The 21,685-nt window shown below is 37.1% G+C and overlaps 1 protein-coding gene across 2 annotated transcripts in view; it reads left to right on the top strand.

Annotated features, from left to right (window-relative positions):
- Positions 1 to 860: 860 nt before the first annotated feature.
- Positions 861 to 21,685, top strand: part of dapk2b (death-associated protein kinase 2b) — a 36,632-nt gene continuing 15,807 nt past the window's right edge. Inside the window, exons 1-3 of one of the 2 annotated variants that reach the window (XM_056264923.1) lie at positions 861 to 1,020; positions 1,989 to 2,155; positions 19,942 to 20,163. In XM_056264923.1, coding sequence (XP_056120898.1) covers positions 2,079 to 2,155; positions 19,942 to 20,163 — 299 coding nt within the window. In that variant the 5' untranslated portion in view covers positions 861 to 1,020; positions 1,989 to 2,078. The remainder of the gene's footprint in view (positions 1,021 to 1,988; positions 2,156 to 19,941; positions 20,164 to 21,685) is intronic. The other variant, XM_056264924.1, reaches the window with a different exon arrangement.

Genomic DNA, 21,685 nt, shown 5'->3' with positions numbered 1-21,685 from the left:
CAGGTGGCGATAATAGTTCAAACATAATAGAGCAAAGTGCATCTGAATTAGATTATGCTTGCTTATTATGTCCAGCAGGTGGCGATAATAGTTCAAACATAATAGAGCAAAGTGCATCTGAATTAGATTATGCTTGCTTATTATGTCCAGCAGGTGGCGATAATAGTTCAAACATAATAGAGCAAGCACAAGCAATAAAGACAGTAGACTAAATTATTTATTTAGTATTTCAGACTCCAACATTCACAGCGTGTTCTAATAAATCATTCATAGATTTATTTGCGAACCGGGTTTTAACGAATCAATGAATGACTCACTCGCGAATCGACATGACTGCTGAAGCATATCATAGTCAAAATAATTTACATAGTGTGCATTGCAGTGCATATTATTTGTAACGCTTCCACTCTAGTCAAATTCTTGGTTCACTCCAAATATTCTGTGTTCTGCTGCCCATTCATCTGTCTATTCAAGCATTGGCACACAGTTGAATTAAAATTGATTATTTCAAGAATTAGTCCGATTACTCCGATTAAGTGTAAACTATGTTGGAGGAAGCCATTTAAAGCGTATTTAATATATATATATATATATATATATATATATATATATATATATATATATATATATATATATATATATATATATATAGGCCTATATATATATGCCTATATGAATAGGCTAGCCATTTGCGTTAGTTCGACTGAAATCAAACTTTAAGATCATTTTGATAAAAAAAAAAAAGGGGTTGATTTATTCAGAAAAATGTCTAATAAATGACTCATGCAAGCCGATGTGTTTGAACCGGTTCATCTGATTCACTCAAAAGATTTGCCAATCTGACATTACCGCTGTGCTCAACAGGTGGCGCGTGAGCGAGCTCGAGATTGACAACATAAGCGCGTGCGCTCATCCAGTCTCCAGTTCAACAGCGCGACTCGCGCAAGACGAGCTCGAACCCGGGAATATGCTTCAAATGTCAGCGGAATACAGTAATATAAGAGTTGTTTCTTAAAAAAGGTAAGACATCCTTTTATGATTAATTTACAATATCAAATAAATAAACCCTTCTTGTAGTTCAGTGTGTCTTGTAAAACTTGAGAACAATGAAATAGGAGGAGATAATATTGTGTGAATGATAGTCATTATTTAACCAGCAAACAGTGAACTTTTCTAACGTTCCGGCAAAGTTCTGAACAAGCGTTCTAATAATAGAACGTTCGCTTTCATTTTCTCAAAACAGCAGGAAACATGTTATTTACACATCGTTCATTGAAGGTTTTTTATTCCGTTTTTTAACTGTCACTGTTTGTTTCAGAACGTTCAGAGAACATTCAAAAGTAACATTTGTTTGCAAAATGATCAAAGGGAATATTCCCTTAAAGTGTGCACAACCAAAAAAATGTTTAAAACGTTTGTAAAACTGGTCATTTTGACAATTCAGAGGCCATTAAGAAATACTGTTTTCATAACTTAATGGGAACGTAACGTTAGAAAACATTATGTTTGTTAGCTGATGCAGCTCAGAGTAACAAACAATTAAAACAGTAGGCTGTGTTTTCATCTGTGAGGTAAATATTTATCATGATATCAATAGGCTACTTATATTCTTTACTTTTATAACAATAAAACTGTAAGGGTTGTTGTCAGCCTGTCAGAACAACACAGAACACTGATGCTGCCCAGCATTGGCATTTTTTCCACAGCACTCTCAATTTCACCTGATAATTCTCATGACATTGAACCCTCATTTTCCTCTAAAGAAAGTAATTTGATCACTTTTAACGACTTGATATGTACGTCAACTTTGGCATTTTATGCTTCAGGAAGCTAAACTTGAGGTGCCAAGGGTTTTGTTATATTATCACATTGCCTTAATACGTTCAAGCAAGGAAAATCCTATACGTTCTCTTACACCTTCTTGCAAGTGAAGGAATGCAGTGCAGCATGCTGGAACATGTGCTTATGTGAGTGTCTGTTAATTGCAGAGTTGCACCCTACAAATCGACAGAACTTCCCTGGGATTGTGACAGATTTGGCCTGCTGTCCCTTGTTTACTGACACAAACATCATCATCAATGAGGACATTAGGAATGGCTGTGTTCAAGCAACAAAAAGTGGAGGATTTCTACGATATTGGTGAAGATCTTGGAAGGTAAGTGATGTGATCGGTTGCCTGAGGATGTCTTGTAATTGCTTCTAGCTTTTGTTTGTTGTTGACTAGCCGGTGTGAGCAATATGAATTCTCCCTGTTGCAGGACAGGTTCAAATCTGGTGAGCTAGAATTTTGAAAAGAAAGGTTTTACCTTATAACTGACAAGCCATTCTGAATTTTCACATCATTGGACAGTGCATCCAAAGTATTATATCATTAAATGTTATTAAAGGGAGTTCACCCAAAATTTAAATTCTGTCATCATTTACTCACTGTCATGTTGTTTTAAATTGTTTGCCCTTTTCTTCTGTGTAACACAAAAGAAGATATTTTGAAGAATGTTTCAACTGTTTTTGTTCATACAATGAACAAATGGGGTCAATGGGGAAAGTCAATGGGGTTGTCAGTGTTGTTTTGGGCCCTATTGTCTTTCATTTGTGTGGGCAAACAAAACAGAAAGACATTTTTCAGATTGTTTTTTACATAATATATTTTTGTCAATAATCTTAAAGTCGGCATGAAACAGAAGTTGCGATATTTTCTTCCCTGACGTATATCCGAGTGAAACGCTTATCGAACAACAACAACAACAAAAATGAAGTGTGGGAGGGACTTGATTTGGTTCATGGGGAATTGATTGGATGGTTGTGGTTTGCCATTGGTGGATCTCATGTGATTGACAGGTTGTCCCGCCCTCATGCCAGTCATGTGATCAGAGATAAGTCCTGCAAGGGGGGGATTATATTGATTAAAGATTATGAGGGCACATGAATAAAAAAAACAATAATGTGCAAGGATAAATATTTTTTTAATAAATACTACAATACTCCATAAAAAAAATATATGTCCATTTTGATTTCATTGTGACTTTAAAGGGATACTCCACTTTTTTTGGAAATAGGCTCATTTTACAACTCCCCCAGAGTTAAACTGTTGAGTTTTACCGTTTTTGAATCCATTCAGCCGATCTCCGGTTCTGGCGGTACCACTTTTAGCATAGCTTAGCATACATCATTGGAGTGGACAAGACCATTAGCATTTCTAAAAAAAAAATGACCAAAGAGTTTCGATATTTTTCCTATTTAAAACTTGACTCTTCTGTAGTTACATCGTGCACTAAGACCGACGGAAAATGTAAAGTTGCGATTTTCTAGGCTGATATGGCTAGGAACTATACTCTCATTCCTGCGTAATAATCCAAAAACTTCACTGCCGTACCATGAGAGCAGCAGGCGTAATGATATGACGCAGCGCCTGAAAATAGTTCCGTTGTGTTGACGGAAGGTGGCCTATTTTCAGGCGCTGCGTCATATCATTACGCCTGCTGCTCTCATGGTACGGCAGTGAAGTTTTTTGATTATTACGCAGGAATGAGAGTATAGTTCCTAGCCATATCAGCCTAGAAAATCGCAACTTTACATTTTCCGTCGGTCTTAGTGCACGATGTAACTACAGAAGAGTCAAGTTTTAAATAGGAAAAATATCGAAACTCTTTGGTCATTTTTCTTTTAGAAATGCTAATGGTCTTGTCCACTTCAATGATGTATGCTAAGCTATGCTAAAAGTGGTACCGCCAGAACCGGAGATCGGCTGAATGGATTCAAAAACGGTAAAACTCAACAGTTTAACTCTGGGGGAGTTGTAAAATGAGCCTATTTCCAAAAAAAGTGGAGTATCCCTTTAACTGTTTTAGTTTGTACAATAGAAAAGTCAATGGGGTCCAATGTTGTTATTTTTTTGGACCCCATTGACTTTCAGTGTACGCACAAACAGAACACAAAGACATGTATTTCTTTTGTGTTTCTGGAAGAACAATCATTTTATATTCTTTATATTATAGAAAAACTGAACAAAATCGTGAGGGCCCCCCAACCTCCTTTCCCTTGGCACCAGTTCTCATTCTTGAGTCATGTTTTGTTCTCTCTTACAAAGCACACTCCTCTTAAAAGCTGCCCCAACAGGCAAGCCAAACACTGATTAATGCAAAAAAAACCTGTTATAATAACAGCATTTCTACCATTTCAGCAGAAGGAAGTTGCAAATCCATCCAGACAGGAAGTGCTAAACAGCGTGAACATTCAGGAAAGGTGTAGTCTCACACCCAGGTGACTACCGGGTCTCGCCCCTGGCTATAGGTTGCAGGTGAAAGTCAGTCACCCTTTGGCACTTCTCTGTCAATGGTTTCTCTTATCAAAACTTGAATATGTACAAGAAAGGCCATAAAACTGTTCTCAGGGAAGCTTGGAAAGGCGTCCTCCCGTAATTCGGAAAGGTTGTTCCCTTTTGTCACAGAGTTGAGGTACTATGGGTAGAAAGACAGATGTTGGTGATTGTTTGCAATATGTAACAGCTCAGCCATCTGCCTGGGTGGCTTTGTGTCCCGCTCAATGGCACAGTTTCTATGACACACCCTGGATTAGATGAGATACCTGACCTCCCCTGCAGGACTGTAACTGAGAACAGGATTGATAGCGCTGTACGTTTACAGGGAGCGAGCTACTTTAAATTAATGAAGGGCCAGTTTTGTGCTTTCAAACCTTTAATGGAATTAGATTTTTAGGCTACCTTTTCTAAAGAACTCGCATTTGATATCAACAGTTCGAAGTTTGCGTGTTGCTTATCTAACAACATAATTCTCTTAATAAGCTTAAAAATAAATAGCATACTTTACTGACCTAAATACCCTTTCACACCAAGAACGATAAGTATAAAAAGAACTATATTTGAATCCACACCAATGGACAATAGTGTTCAGTTTATTATAAGCGTGCTGCAGTTTTGTCCTCTGCCGCTTTAAATGCTCAAGTTGTTAAAGCAGGGTGGATTCTGATTAGCTGCCAATGTTTTTTATGTTCATCAGCTGGAAGTGAAAGTGTTTCCAACAAAATTGTTCTTCTATGTCATTAGCGATATAGTTGGGGTGTGGACGTCCCTATTCTCAAAGAATTAGAATGATTATTAAAACTTTATAGGTTTAGTTATTGTCTTTGGTGTTATAGGCCTTAAATCAAAAGAGCCCGTCTACAATTCTATATGATATTCTGGACTCTAGAAATGGCTTGGTTCCCTCGTTCAGTGTGAGTCTATGGGATTTTTTTCGTCCCGTTTTATCCTCCACTAAGCGAAAAACCTAGTCTTGGATAAATTAAATTCACATGTTTTTTGCTGAGTATGCATTGCATTGAGCTTTGTGGGGAGGAAAAAATCTAAGATGGCGGAGAAAGCGTAAGAAATGTTAAAAATATATGTATGTTTCATTGAGTATTTTTTAGTATTGAGTATTTTTGTAGTATTTTACCCAATATGTAGGCTAAGTGTGCTGTGGTATGTATTTCTATGCTTATATTAGATTATTGTGTCGTTAGCTTAGCAACATGCTAACTCTGAACTCTGATGATATCAAATGCTAACCAAGATCTCCCGTTCAGAGCGCTTTTTGTGTGTTGAGTTGATATTTATGTTAAAATAGTTTCAAATCAGTCACTTGTCTGGTTCTGTGGCGTTAGGATGCTGTATTAAAAGGCAGTTGCCTATGTAGGCCGTAGACACATTTTAGCTCAGTACAGAGCTTTAGTGTTAGCTTTACCACCTGTACTTAGTATACATTAAATAGCCTAAATATGAGCCAATAGTCATTTTTACAGCAGAGAAGATACAATAATACAACATTTTGTAGTGATGACTACAGCAAAACTTACAAAAGCTAAAGGTTGTTAGCTTGTTAGCAATGTGTGTTAATAACAATCAGGTCCTGTCCTAGAAAATGTTAGTTCTCTTTGCGATATTTTTGTTTTCTTGTTTCATAATGATACCTCCATTCCCAAAGACATGTCATGGAGGGTCAGTTGCATTTGAGGTGGAAATACTCACGCACACAGACACGTATCTTGCGTGTGAAAGAGGAAATGGCTCGTATGTGGTTTCACAGAGCTAGTGTGTGATGATCTGTAACACATTGGTAGCTGCAAACATGTCTATTAGAAGAGGACAGCGAGAGAGAGACTGAAGGGGAAAATAAAGACACTTTAAACGCAAAGAGTTGTTCACACTCACAAACTCCCACCAGCCGTCGTGTTCCGTGTGGGTTGGAGGAGACTGGCTGTCACACCACCGCATGAATCACCTGCTTCAAAGGCTGACGATGTGGGACAAATGAGACCCTTTTAGACAACCATTTTGTTCCTTGGAGGTGGGGGCTTGTTGCTGACAGGGGCTTTATTCAGAGATGATATGAATCTCCTTAATGGACAGATGACAGTGTACAAGGTGGGAATATTTGTCTCAGTCATTGGACATGTTTGTTACATCGAATTTAATTTAAAAAGAGATGAAATTTGAAAGAGATGGTGATGTAAATCCAACATTTTTGTAGCGTAGTTGGCATGTATCGAGACCATGTTAACAAAATGACACAGTCTAAAAGGAATAGTTCACCCAAAATAAATATTTACTCATCATTTACTCACCCTCATGTCGTTCCAAACCCATAATACTTTCATTCATTTTCCAAACACAAATGAAGATATTTTTAATGAAAGTCTACTCAGCCAAAACTCTGACGCTTCAAAACATTCATAAAGATATCGTAAAATAAATTCATGTGAACTGAAGTGGTTCAATCCAAGTCTTTTGAAGAGACAATATCACTTTATATGATGTGCAGATATAATTTAGGCTTTTATTCACATATAAACTTTGATCAGCACACAAGAATGGTCAACAGAAGCACAAGCATGCTTGTTTGATGCGCGAGAACCAATAAGGTTTGTTTCCACGCATCAAGCAAGTATGGTTGAGCTTCCGTTTTCCATATTTGTGTGCTGATCAATGTTTATATGTGAATAAAACCTAGATTAAGTATGTTCATCATAATCATTAATTAAATCAATAATAATTATTTACATTTTTTAGATATGTCTTACTTACAATTGATGATTGATGTCTAGATTGTAGATTGTGTTTCCCAAGTATTTTAATATGATGTTTCGTCCACATTTCGAAAATCAAACATCATGAAAAACATTCGGTCTTGGTATTTTTTTTGACAGTGGAACCAGTTCTGAAAAATAACCGGTTGTCAATTCTCAAGCCTTGCATCTTTGCTATTACTCATGTATTTTAGCGGGGTGAAACATATTGTGTAACCACTCATAGCTTAAAAATAGTACAAATCACCGTCGTGTTTTACTGAGTAATGCAGCTCTCATAACTTATGTCAGAAAACTTCTAATATTTATAAGAATATTTCAATTAAATGAATTACTAAAAAGTACACAAATTTGACCTTATAATGCTGTTATACTCAATATTGCAAAGGTTTACATCCACTGGAAACGGGACGTGTATTTGAAATTCGACAGCCACATAATGGCCTCATTCATGAAGCGACAGTTTACCTAAGAATGGTTTTATGAGTGATTTACGCAAGAAGAAAAAATGTTTGTGTTTCATAAATAAAACCCATTTACCAGATTGTATTTCTATCGTGCACAGCCTCACTTTCATCTTTTGAATCAAATGATATAATGTGTCTAAAGGTCTATTCGATTGGGATTCATGTAATCCAGTCAGTATATATTGTGTAGTAGTGGTGCAGATACCAGTTCCAGCTAGTTTGTTAGCCGACAGGTAAGATAGAGGAAGAGTAAACCCATAAACATAGTGATCGTGTTACATTGCTTAACTGTTTGTTTTTTTGAGTCAGCGGGCTTTGGTAAATCTGTCTCATAATAAGCAAATCTATATTTGGTTAAAGCATTCAGTTTATAAGTCTGACAGGTGCTACTGAGCTCAGTAGACGGATGATGCTGGATGGTCCTCCATGAACAGCATTTAACAATTTTAAATTTAGCTAGAATTGTTTAATGAGAAAAAAAGCCATCTTCCCCTTCACTGTCTTGAGGTTAAGTAATAAGAAGAAGTGATGAAAACCATTGAAGAAAGACGAAGAGAATTGGTGCAGTTTTCATTATCTGTTTGGTAATGTCCTGTGTATTTTGACAGGTCTCTGCTACAATACTATAGATGCCATGTTAAAAATATATGTATCCTTTTTTAAGAGATCATGCAAATCATCTCCATAGCAACAGACTATACGCACAGCATTTGATTTGTGAGTTTTCCCCCCCATAACAGCATACATGTTCTGGGCTGTATTTTTACTGGCTGCATACTTATCTGTGAGTCATTATGCTCTATATACAGGGCTGTCGTCATGAGGACAACCAGGTGACAAGAGTTAATGTCAATAATGTCCCTACCAATAAATCTGTTGTTCCAGGCCCCCGTTAATTTAATTATTATATAAATACTATAGAGAATCATCTCAAACTTTTCTGCCATGTCAGAGTGATTTATGAGTCATAGAGTGAACACTGCAATGACTAATACTATAAGTAATTGTGCTGCACACTTTATAACACACTAGTCAAGACATTTTTTACTCATATTTCAGCAAGTCGTGGTAGGAGACTATATAATTTAACACATGAACAGAAACAAAGCTGTAATGGACAGAAGTACAGTCCGTTCAGTATGTTATGCTATTAGATACCTGAGGGTTGATTGTTCAAGTGATGAAACAATTGAAATCACTGTTTTCTATTTGAATATATTCTAAAACGTAATTTATTTTACTGTGATGCAAAGCTGAATTTTCAGCATCATTACTCCAGTCTTCCATCACATGATACTTCAGAAATCATGATGATTTGATGCTCAAGAAACATTTCTTGTTATGTTTGTAACAATATTTTAAGAATGACTATGAATAATTTAAGCGGAAATTGGTTTGGCTTGTTTTTTTTTAATGAGACCCATTAACCATACAACACTACCGTACTGCTGTTGCTCAATGTTTGCATTAAATATTGTCTACTAGTCTATTTCCATTATAAAGCTCTGATTTAGAAGAATCTTTTCTAAGCTCAAGGCCGGACATGAAGGTGTCTGACTACTGAAGTGAATGACATGTGCTATGGATCCCTACACTGAGCTGACCTACAGTCCTGATCAGGGGTATCTGGGTAAAGTTGGCTATTTTAGGCTAAAACAGGCTCCCAGTGCAATTATAGTGAATATTTGTGTATGTCAAAGTTTGATTTAAAAAAACTATAGCAAAGGAGTTGGAGGAAATGGGATCTGTCGAAACATCAACGCACATTCTTTGCATTCTTCCCCCCACTGCTCTTTTGCCTCATGCAGCACAAACAAGATGCTTTGATGAAGAATCTGTTACTGTTTTTTCCGCAAAAAAATCATCTGTCCAAAGTGTTGAAAAGGAAGTATTCGGCAGCTGTGAAGCGAAGGAGTTGAAAAGCTGTTATGATAGAATAGATTGTGTGGGAGGGTTGACAGTCTGTGTTCACTTTGAGAGGAACTCGTTGGCAGGATTTAAAAGAAATGACATCCATGATGCAATAATAGTTTATTGTTTTTACATGTAATTAATACTTCCGGTCCTGTATGCTGATTGTTTAAAGAAATATGCACTTATTCCCTTGTGATGGAATAAAAACACACACTCTGTTGTTTTAAACTTTCTATTTAACTGAGACCGATAAAGAATGCGTTAACATCTGTTCCATCCTTTCGTCAAAGCAGAGGACCCAGTTTTTCATATATACACACATGGATACAATGAAACTCAGTGTTATAATGTCCCCTCAGGCCATCATGGACATGCATTTGAATATTGCACTGGCGCCACTGGGTCAAGTGAGGCCCTCCGGCTAATAACCAGCAGCTGTTGGGAGTGGAAAGTCCACTGAGACCTCCAGCCGTCAAAAACACAAGCGGGCTTAGAACAGAGACTAGTGGAACGCCTGCTTGTGCTATGGGATGCCTCTCTCCTCCCTCAGCTTTTCTGCAAATTGCACCTCCGACAAAGCATTTAACACATTTAACACAGCATTTTTTTTCTGCACAAGGCTTTTTGAATGTCAGGATCAGTTTGTGAAGTGTTTGTTTGGTTTGAAAAAATGAGGTAGTCCTTATCAGGAAGTGTTAAGATACAGTAACATTTACCGTTATTCTGTGTCACAGGCAAAATCCAGTCATTTAAATAGTATTCCACGCTATTGAAAATTTTGTTTGAGGGTTCAAGTTTAACATTGGAGGGTTTTTTTTTCTTCAATTGAGCAATATTTCTTTTTTGAATGTGTTTACATGCAAAAAAAAATTTCAATATTAATCTGAATATGGTCCTATTCCGATTACGTAAGCATTCTGTAAGTTCATTTACAACCAAAACCAGATTAACCCTCAGGTGCTCTTCGTTTCGGAGTCACTTGTTATCTTCCCGGTCAGAAGTGACCGGACACCTAAAAATAAAACTTCCTCCATCCCAGTAAAACCAATGCAATTTATTTTTGTTCAATAATATTTTTTCTTTTTAATTTGCTATTTTGAGACAATTTGATGTTACTTATTAATATTTATGCAATATTTATGGTCCATTTTTGCCATTGAAAACAATAAAAAAATGTTTTTCCTAATTTATAAAAATATTTCTTCAGTTATTGCAGTATTTCAGATTAATATAGAGACCTGGCCTTTTAAATCCAATTTTTGAAGTCAGATTAGCGCCATCTGTTGAGAGAAATTAAAATAAAACATGTCGTTTCATAGTGTAACCACTAGATGCCTGTATAGCTCTCTATGGAGAGGCTCGTGAATTCTCTAATAGTTTTTGGACAAAATTACTTACTTTTAAGATGCGGATTTGAATGTGTTTTTTTTTTTATTCTCAAATAATATTTTTTGCCATGGTTTATAATTTTTTTTTAAATAAATTTGATGTGAAGTGTACACGTTTTTGCATTATTACTACAGTCAAACCTGAATACAGAGAAAGCATTTTGTTACAGGTAACATTACAATTCAATAAAAAAATATACAAAAATAAACTGTAATGGTTTTTCACAGCTTATTATTATTTATATTATTTTTATTATTATTATTATTATTATTATTATTTTAAAACATATTAATGTATTATTTTTAAATATTATATTAATTATTATTTTAATAATTTTTATAATTTTAATAATTATTATATTATATATTATATATATATTAATTATAATTATTAATTATGTTATGTTTTTCACTATTGATGTTTTTTTCTGCATTGTGGCCGATTTGTAGAGAATTTGTGTTTGTCAATTTCCCATTCATTTCCTCATTTTGTGTGACTCATTTTTTTTATGACCACTTAAACTGCTCGAATCATGACCTCAATTTTTTTGTGTGTTCACATACCTATTGCGATAAAAGTCACCAAGTTTCGTAATTTTCTGATGAAGCTGTGATTTTTAAATATTCAAAACAGATTTCTTTAATCACAATTTATTGGTGTTTTTGTGTATAAAAGTGTGTGTGGGTGTGTGTGTGGGTATGTCTGTTTTGCACTCTTGATGTTTTAGAGTGTCACCCCTTCAATGCTGAGCACTTTTTTTCTGCATCATGGCCGATTTGTAGATTGTACACACAAAAATTCTTAAAGTTTTTGTGTTTTTGTCAATTTCCCATTCATTTCCTATGGTCGGTCATTTTTGACCGAAGAGCACAAGTGTGACTATTTTTTTTACGACCACTTAGCCTGCTCGGATCATGACCTCAATTTTTTTGTGTGTTCACATACCCAATGCAATAAAAGTCACCAAGTGTCGTAACATTCCGATGAAGCTGTGATTTTTAAAATTTTAAAACAGAAAATGTATCGGTCAGAAATGACCGAAGAGCACCTGAGGGTTAAGCCAATATTCCAGTTTCTAGAAATCTGCATAAAACGGCTGGAATATTCCTGTATTAATCAGATTTTGGGGTCTTAAACACCTTATTCAGAATATCCACCATAACTGAATATTCATTTACAACTGCATATGTCCAAACAAAGGTAATTTTGGCACAGCTTGAAAATTCAAGAATAAAGTAATACTTTTATCCAGATTATGTACCTTAATCAGAAAATGATGTGCTTTGAGTAAATTCCTCTTTGATCCGCTTTCTGCATCGTCATGTGTTGTGACTTGAAAGCTAAGCGGCTATAAATGACATTATGGTGGCCTGTAGAGGTGAAATATGCCTCTAATGTGATAAATCGAAAGAAAACTTGAGATGCTGAGTTGTTATGGTCTAGGTTTGCATTCTCCCGTGGCTCTGGGAGAGACCGGCCATCCCTCGGGATACACATTCCTGTTGGGTCTGTTTTGGTTTTCCACGGCTGTGATGTGTGTGTATGTGTACGAGGGAAACCTCTTATCGTATAGGCCCCTCTGAGCTCTCTGCGGACAGCCCGACCCTTTTTCCAGGCGGAGGCCTCACAGTGTTTGGCGTCCTTGTATTTCAGTGGGTTATAGGTTGTTAAACAAACATAGTTATCGATGTGGCCAATAGTCCCTACTGATTTAGCAATCAAACTTATTCGATTATTTGCCAAAGGCACTGAACTGTAATGCAATTCTTCTCTTGATTTAATTACATGAACAGGAAACCGCATAAGACACAGTGAGAAAAATGTCCTCTGAGTGAAATAAAAGTAGTTTTTTTTTTTAAATCAGTGTTTCTTGTCCCAGCGTACACATCGCTCTGTCTTTATTATGTCTGTGATTTTGCAATAAAACAAACAGAGTGGTGAGGTGAACATAGATTATCTTCTTGAAGCAATCCCATGTCAGTATCATAGTGTTTATAGCCAATGCTAATTCGCAACACCTGTCCCTAGAAGGGCTTTTTATATGAAATATTACACTAGATCAGGGGTGGGCAACAGTTTTAGTCTGAGGGCCACAGTTACTTTGGCAAAGTAAACGGAGGGCCACACTTTGGACAATTGCAATTAAACATAGTTACATTATTAAATGCTACAAATTAATTCAATGCAAATATGTATAAGGCCAGCTTATTTCAAGGCCTGATATTTATTTATTTATTTTCTGACCACAACAACTGGATTTACTTTCAAGGATTCATTTCCTACTACCCTGCATATTGTTCAACTGTCATTCTGTTGAACAATTCAAGATAGAAAACTATTAACAAAACTGCAAATATATGTGTGCAGGTTACATTAAATACAGACTTCAGGCAATCTGGCTTGGAATTATCAAATTTAATTGAGGTTATATACCTCCAGAGTGAGACGTTCATCACTGAATGAAAGACATAATCAGCTGATTTCAGTTGTGATTATTCATTTTTTTGTAACTTCTTTCACATATTTTGTTTAAATCTTTTATAAAATAGAACACAATTTAAGTGCGAATCAACTTCATCACACCTATGTTTGCTTGAAAGCAAACTCTCAAGTTTGCTTGAGAGCCCCTCTCATCATAGCATCAGCATACTGTGTTTGATAATGTAGTGAGTGTTCAAGCTACGGAGAAAATTAAATAAAGTTTGAATTTGTCATGCTTAGTTTGTGCCGATCAGAGCATGAGCGGAGAGCGCATTTCTGAATATTCCGCTCCGCTCGCTCATTGCGCTCAGGGTCGCTCGCTCAACCCAGAATGTCCTGCTGGTTCGAAAATATCTGGAATAAAGGCTGCCTCCGACTAAAGTTTTTTTCTAGTCGACTAGTAGTTCATTTTAGCCATTAGTGGACACATCGCCCCTTTATATTAATTTAATTACTCAAATAGGCTATACAGGATGAGCGTTTATACGTAGCCTAATATAGCCGCACTCAACCACAAAAAGCCGGCGAAAGTAATGATTATTAATGTGTCAAAAATAGCAAGGTTTCATTTAATTGTTTACTAATAAACTGTTTTTTTCTGTGTCACTACAAAGCTGAAGTTGACGATGCGGACTCGCCATGAACGCCAGAGAGAAATGCACATTTGATTACATAATCAGAGAGTAGCCTATTTCTTTTCGTTTTGAATAGTTTCGTTTAAAAGTATATTTCAAGCCTTTTATAATAGATAGCCTATATTTCTCAAATATGTGAGGCACAAGCTGAGTTTCGGCGCCCTCCAGTTCACGTGCAATGCAAGTGATCGCCGGCGCCTTTCATTGTCTGCTATATATTTACTTCTTATTCATTAAATATAGGCAATTGGTTGATAAAACATTTATCAAAATTAAGATACAATTTATGCAAAACGAAAATCTTTTAAAAAGAAAAATCTTTCTACAAAACAAACCTCAATGAAGTGTTCAAAATCATGTCTTTCCCACTCCATGTGACATGTCTCCAGACATTTTGCGCATCTCATGATCATGTATCATATCTTTCTCACGCTGCATGCTCACTTTCATAATCAACATTGATTAAATAAAAAAATAACATTAGCCTATATAATATTTAAACATTAAACTAAATATGTTTTCTTTAATGGCTACAACACATATACGAGAAATGTCATGGAACAGCTTCCAGCGCGGCTGAAGGCGGCGTGTGTTTCATCCAAATTGCGAGCGCATCGCGGGGGCCGGAATGAAGCACTATGCGGGCCGGATCCGGCCCCCGGGCCGTATATTGCCCATGTATGCACTAGATGGATAAATGAAAAAATAAACAATAAACAGTGAATACATTAAAAGGTCCTAAAAACCAAACAGCACAAATAACACATGACCCTCTCTTGGGACGACATCAAATTTGTAGCCCCCCAATCTGTACCAGCAGGTAGAAGAGGAGAAGAGTGGCATCTAAACGAGACACACATATACTATGCACACAGCCTATCGCATGCCTTTATAGAACCTCTCAGTGGGGCTTTTCACATGAAACACTGGAACACAGGAAGTAACTGGCTGCAATCATGGTCTAATCATCTGCTCGCTGTGCATAATCTACTCAGCCTATTCTCACAGCGCATTTGGAACTTGATGCATGAACAAGAACAGCTGGTGACAAACAGAACTTTAGTCTGCAGCATCATATTTTTATATACTTCCAATGTGAGATCGGAGAAAAGGGAACAGGAACACAGAAGTACTTAGAAGAAAGACACAGAGTTGTTTACATGGTGTTCTTATCTATCTATCTATCTATCTATCTATCTATATACATATATATAAATATATATACTATACTTTAACAACAAAGAATGCTACTGAAACAGAGTCACTATTTACAAAGTCTACTGTGGTCTGCTGAAAGACATTCCTGCAGATGACATGTTTAGAAACCTTGCGAAACATCCCGCACATTTCACAGAGAAGGCATCATCCCTCGTTTTTCTTCCCCCCCTCATCCTGTTGTCAATTTCCCCCTAATCCCTCCTCTCTGCTCTGTCCTTCTGTGGCGGTACAGGCCGTCTGTCATGAGCACCAGAGGAGTCGGACAGCATTTCCTGGTCACAGCTGATAATGTGCCAGGCCAAATGTACATCTGAAGACGTGAGGCATGATGTCAAGAACCCGCCAGCTGAGTCAGTTTAGATGCAGTCCGTCTAGATCTGTGGTGTGATAGGCACACGCTAGATATAATCGTGACTCAGAGACGCTTACTAAATCTGCTCACGTCATGTGGTGCCCCTCCATGTGCACCAGGAGTCAGTTTCTGTATTAAAGGTGCAGTAAGAGATTAATCAACCCAAATAAACACAACCCGCTCTTCATTGCTCTGCCCACCGAAACGCACGAACATGTCATGCCTCTTTATGTATGTCTCTTTATTATAGCTGAAGTGAAGCAAAATAATTTCTCTGACCTTTTCTCTTTTGTAATGTCTCTCAGCCATCTCTCTTTCTACAGTCTTTCTTCAAATCTCCCTCTTGCTCACTCTCTCTCATGAGTGGACACGCGCGCCCCCTACTGCTGATTGGCTACAAGTGTGTTCTGCTGCTCGCTCTGATCCACTTTCAACAGCGTTTCTCAGGAATCATTTACTGCGATTATTAAAGGAGTTTCAAACTTCAAGGGCACCATTTTCCACCCTCTCTGTTGTTTTTGCTGCTATTTCTATATATGTAAATGAGCACTGTTATGACTGGCTAATCATACCCCCCCCCCCCTCCCCCCTCCCCTGCCAAGTTGCTAAATAAAAACATATGTTTTACATTGCTTTAACTAATCCAAATAAGTTAAGCAATTTTCAACTATAAGTAATATAAGATTCATCTCATTTAATGTGATTTAAGTTGAAATGACTTAAATATATTCAAGTTGACTGTACTTAAAATTTTAAGGCAGCAAATTTATTTTACAGTGCATCATACAAAAGTTTCGGATACGAAATTTTCATGACAATTAGGCACATTTTCCTGTCAAATTCTCATTAGCGTAATGCATCCGAACATTTGACTTTTGAGTAGTTTTTTAATTCCCATCATTCTCAGTGATGATTTTTCAATTGAGATAAAAAAAGAGTAATACTTTTATTCAGCAAAGACGCATTAAATTGATCAAAAGTGTAAAGACATTTGTGTTACAAAAGATTTCTACTTCACATAGAAACATTTCTTTCAAAAGTGTCTGTCAATCAAAATTTCACACAAAAATGTATCATGGTTTCCACAAAAACTGTTTTCAACTATTTTCTTTAGCAGCAAAGCAGCATATTAGAATAATTTCTGAAGGATCATGACATGCCTATTATGATTATTGGAGTACGTCTGCAGAATGTGATAAATCGAACACTTTTATTTCAAAAGAGAAATAAAGGGTCTGTTTTCTATTATACAACCAGGGCTTGACATTAACACCCGCCAACCCGCCAAATGCGGGTGGATTTTGCTCGTGGCGGGTAACACAGTCACTTCAACTAGCCACTTTGGCGGGTTGAATAATTGTAGTCTTTTCAAAAGGCATCTGAAGCGCACTGGCTGCGTGGCGTGCGCGTCTCAGCTGCGTGGTGTGTCCGTTTTTATTTCGGCTCCCATGTTAACAGGTTAGAACTTGCACACTGCCTGCGTGACGCGCGTCTCGAGCCGCGCCGAAAACGCGTGCATGCTAGAAAAAAAACCGACGCCTATTTCTCACGCGACACGCAAGCCTGTTGGAAGCGTTTCCAGGCTAAATAGAATAGGAAAATATGTCATGTTGACACGAACACATATTAATAAATGGCATTTTTATGTTTGAAAGTCCATAGGTTTTGGCAAATGCAGATATAATTTAAAAAAATTCAAATATTGCACCTGTCAATACAGAACGAAATATTCTTATAGCCTATTTTGCCGTCTATGCTGCAACGCCCGAATCCCGAGATAGCCCTCCATGTACGTTACCAGCAGACACGTTTCTGGTGTGCAAAGACACAGAAAACGCAACTTGTAACAAAGAATTTCCCATCGGGGCTCAATAAAGTAATTCTGATTCTGATATTTAAACAGACAGTGTTTCTAATGCTAAAGGTTTTTTGTTTAGTTTTTTAAATTTTTTATTAATCTTCTACATCCATGCACCACTTTTATTATGCAATAAGAAGCTATGTCTTCATCTTAATACATGGTTTTATAGGAGCTTTAAAGGAGCTTTACACACAACCTTATCAGAGCTAATGATAATGACCTGTATTGTTATACCTAGTCTTGATTTGCGTGTGTACAGTGGTTTTACATTTAAAAGGGTTGTAAATCTAGTTCAAGTAAATTTTAGCACGCCATAGTCAACTTTAATCAGGTAATTTCACAACAACAAAAATGTGGCTAGTAAAAATGCTGTGTGGCTAGTAACTTTGGAAAACCACTAGCCACATTGGCTAGTGAGCAAAAAAGTTAATGTCAAGCCCTGTATACAACCCTCTTTAAAAACTTTCTTCCTGGATGTTGCTAAATCTGGAATCATTATCAGTATTGGTGCATCCCTAATTTCTCCTTTAATTGATCTTTTCTGCCCGCAGTCTACACAACCCAATAGATAACATGAGCAGCAGACATATTTCATCTGTCGGGACTGGGGAGATATTGTTTGAAATGTTCAAAGCATGTGTGAGGAAGCAAAAGCGTCTTTGACACAGAATCGGTGGGTGGGTGTCATTCCTCTTCTCTGTCTCTTTCTTTTCTCTGAGAGCGTTTTCCTCCCACACCGTGACCCCAGTTGGCGCGCGCTTCCCTGAGGCAGGATTTCCTCTTAGGCTTTTGCTATGCAAGAAATGTTCTGTTCCGAGATTCTATAGGGAGCATATCCTTGCAGACATATTGCAGCATTAAGGATCCAACGCATAACCGAATGTTCAGTACAACAGCGCAAACCCAGTGGGTTTCACAGGCTAAGAGCAAAGCTATGCCAAGTTACTGAATACTGAACGTGGGCGGTCATATGTTAATGTACTTTGTGATGTCAGTAACTCTTGCAAAAGAGTCTCTGTTATTAAACTGGAAAATGTGGTGCTATATGTTGCATGTGATGCACTAAATAGAGCTTATAGATATTATTATTAGACTGACACTAATTTGGCTCCAGTTAAGTATTTTCTCTTGTTTCTAATTCTGCTGCCAGTGTCATTTCAAGCATTTCTGTTTACATTTAAGGAAATTAAGCATCTAATGCTTTTATTGAAAATATTCCCAGCAATGTCTCAGTGCCGTGGCATGTGGTCGACTTTTGCAATGGAGGTAAATGTTTGGTTGTTTTAGTCCAGTGTAAATTCATGTTCAAATTTGAAGGCATATAAAACAGCATTTTAACTTGGGGCTAATAATAAACCAATATTGTTTATATTAACATATTTCTTAAATCACATTTAAGTCTCATCAGGTTTTTTTTTAATTTTTAAAACACCACAAAGGTGCACATTTGAATTTAACCAAATTGTGTGGTGCTTAAAAAAAACAACTTACAGATCAGATAAAGATTTGCGTTTTAATTTGATGTTGATTCAGATATACCAGAAGGTCACACATTAGTGCCAAAAGTTGGCTTCATCCGAAATTGTATACTTCCCTATGTGACAAAAGAAATATGTCTGGATTACATTCATACTATAACATACTTTTTTAGTGGTCGTGAAGTAATTACTTGTTACATTATATATAAGTACCTACTCAAGGGAGTATGCGATTTCGGATGCAGCCTTAGTCTGTTCATTTCGTGAACGTTTGACCTTTTTGATTTGCATTCGGTTATATCATGTGATCAGCCAATCATAATGATGTGGAAGCACCAACTCCCCTCACATTTCATGCAGTCAACTTTGTCGCTAGAATAGATTAGCAACTTTCACACCCCTTTAGCAACTTTTTTCTTCAAAATAGCGACTAGCAACAAATCTAGTGACTTTTTGGACTGCTGGTTGACATTTAGTCAGTCACTATATCATACTCGTTCCGTTGTCTGACAGAAAATATGTAAAGGAGAACAGCTTTATCGGACATTCGACTATATATTAAAATATGTGAGCACGGATTAGGGGAGAAAACAAATGTTAAGTGCCGACAGTTGGCACATTACGTCATCTAGCGACATTTAATGACTTTTTGAGCTAATTTGCATTGAAAATAGTTGGCAACACTGATAAATTCAAGAGAGAAAAAAGAAAGTGCTGCCTTTTCTTGAAACTAAATCTGCTGGTGTGGGTACAGTCAGTGTCACCTTAGATAAATGAGTGGTTTAATTTTGTTTTATTCTTGTGCTGTTGATTACTTTCTTAACCCCCTTTTTTGAGGAAACTTTAAAATGTTTCAATCCCCTGGAATGTTTTAATCCTACAAAACTGACAGATACAATGTGGCAGTTTTTTGTGCTATTGCGTTATTAACCATATCCTGAGGAGATGAATGTTAGAAGTGATTACTCAGATCATTCATCATCTGGCTTATTTTGCAGAAGAACTAAATGCTCTCTCTCTCTCTCTCTCTCTCTCTCTCTCTCTCTCCCTTTATTTTACCCAGTGGGCAGTTTGCTATTGTGAAGCGCTGTAAGGAGAAGAGTACTGGTGTGGACTACGCTGCAAAGTTCATAAAAAAGCGTCAGAGTCGGGCTAGCCGGAGAGGTGTTCGGCGAGAGGATATCGAGAGAGAAGTGGACATCCTCCAGGATCTCCAACACCCCAACATCATCTCGCTGCATGACGTTTACGAGAACCGCACTGACGTGGTGCTCATCCTGGAGCTGTAAGTGAGAACACGTCCTCCCACGCTGTTTGTGAAGAGCTACAATTACCCACTAGCACAGCCGTCCTCACTGTATAGCTCTTAAAGGGGGCCATATCCAAAACCCTTTTATCGTTTTATTTATTAATGAGAGCTGGCTGGAGACCCAAGTTTGGTTTGAAGGTGAAAAACGTACCAAGCACAATGTTCTCGCACCATTCCTGATTTCTAACACACACTCACAGCGTTCGGCATGGTCTTGTGGCTCTCAGAGCAGAAACAAAAGCTGATGCTCTCCGAATGTTTTTCCGTCATCTCCCGGCCATTAGATCGAAAGATCTGGAAAAACCCATACATTTACCTGCTCATAGAGAAATCAGGACAGAAGTGGTTGAAACTAGACAAAAGATACGGATTAAAACACCAGGTGTAAACGCGTATGTGTCTCCCTAGTCTACCTGTGATCTGATTGACCAAATCGCATCTTAATACCAGGTGTAAACAGGGCCTAAGTTGCGTCCGAAAGATTAGGCAGCTGACTTGTTGCCTCATTGCCCTATGACTTTGCAGGCAGTACCTCACGAAACTGATTCCGGACCGACTTTTGAGGCAGCATATCGATTTAACGATCTACAACAAAATAGCAAGCAAATATAATAAGCAAATATTTAATTACTACAATACTAATGTCTCACTAGAAATGACATCAAAAGTGGAAAACATTGAAAAACTGACCACCAACAGCAACTTTCAGATGCTATATTTATTTTGTAGCTCTACTGTCAGAGAATGGAAAGCACAGGATTATGGTATATCAAAGGCAGTGAAGATACATCTATGCTGCCCTCAAAAATCAATCAGATGAAGGTATTTCAAGACAGGATGTGGTACAATCATTGGGTTATGACGTGCATTGAGCTTTCAGACACATCCTTAGTTTTACATGACCATGTTCATCTTTTCTCTGATCCTTAGAATTCAGACGGGTGTTTTTGTTACTTCACACTCAAGATTTCTGAATGTAAATGAAAAATCCAGCAAAATATTAGCTGAATTTAAAGGCCATTTGTGTCTAACAAACAGCGTTGTACTTTCAAATGAATGTGAGCTACTGCTTGATTTCAAGTGCCTGTCCTCAAATGACATTCCTCTTTAGTTGACTAATGCCTGCCGCTCTCGTCCAAGAGCTCATAATTTATCTTACTCACTTATTTAACTTTAGTCTCTTTAGGCTTTCTCGAAAGAACGCTTACCATCTAGTCCTGAGCTATAACAGCTGCTTCAAGTACCATTTTAATCAACAAAGACCTGATTCATTGAGTCAGGTGCATTAGTCTGCAAAAACATTGGCTGCATGATGTAGTTTGCATCCCATTCTGCATATTCTCCATCCTACACAGTACAGCATGAGACATTTGGATTGGTGTGTCCCAAATCATTGTGCATTTAAAATATTATGCCAAAGGTGCATAGTACTAATATATATTATGTATTTCTATTGGATTTTCATCAGTGCATCAGTTTGGCTTAAATGTTTGGCTAA

Source organism: Rhinichthys klamathensis, unplaced genomic scaffold (genome assembly GCF_029890125.1).
Source record: "Rhinichthys klamathensis goyatoka isolate OS25496 unplaced genomic scaffold, OSU_Roscu_1.1 h1tg000228l_1, whole genome shotgun sequence".
Taxonomy (NCBI): domain Eukaryota; kingdom Metazoa; phylum Chordata; class Actinopteri; order Cypriniformes; family Leuciscidae; genus Rhinichthys; species Rhinichthys klamathensis.
This window is presented reverse-complemented; position numbering and strand designations above follow the sequence as displayed.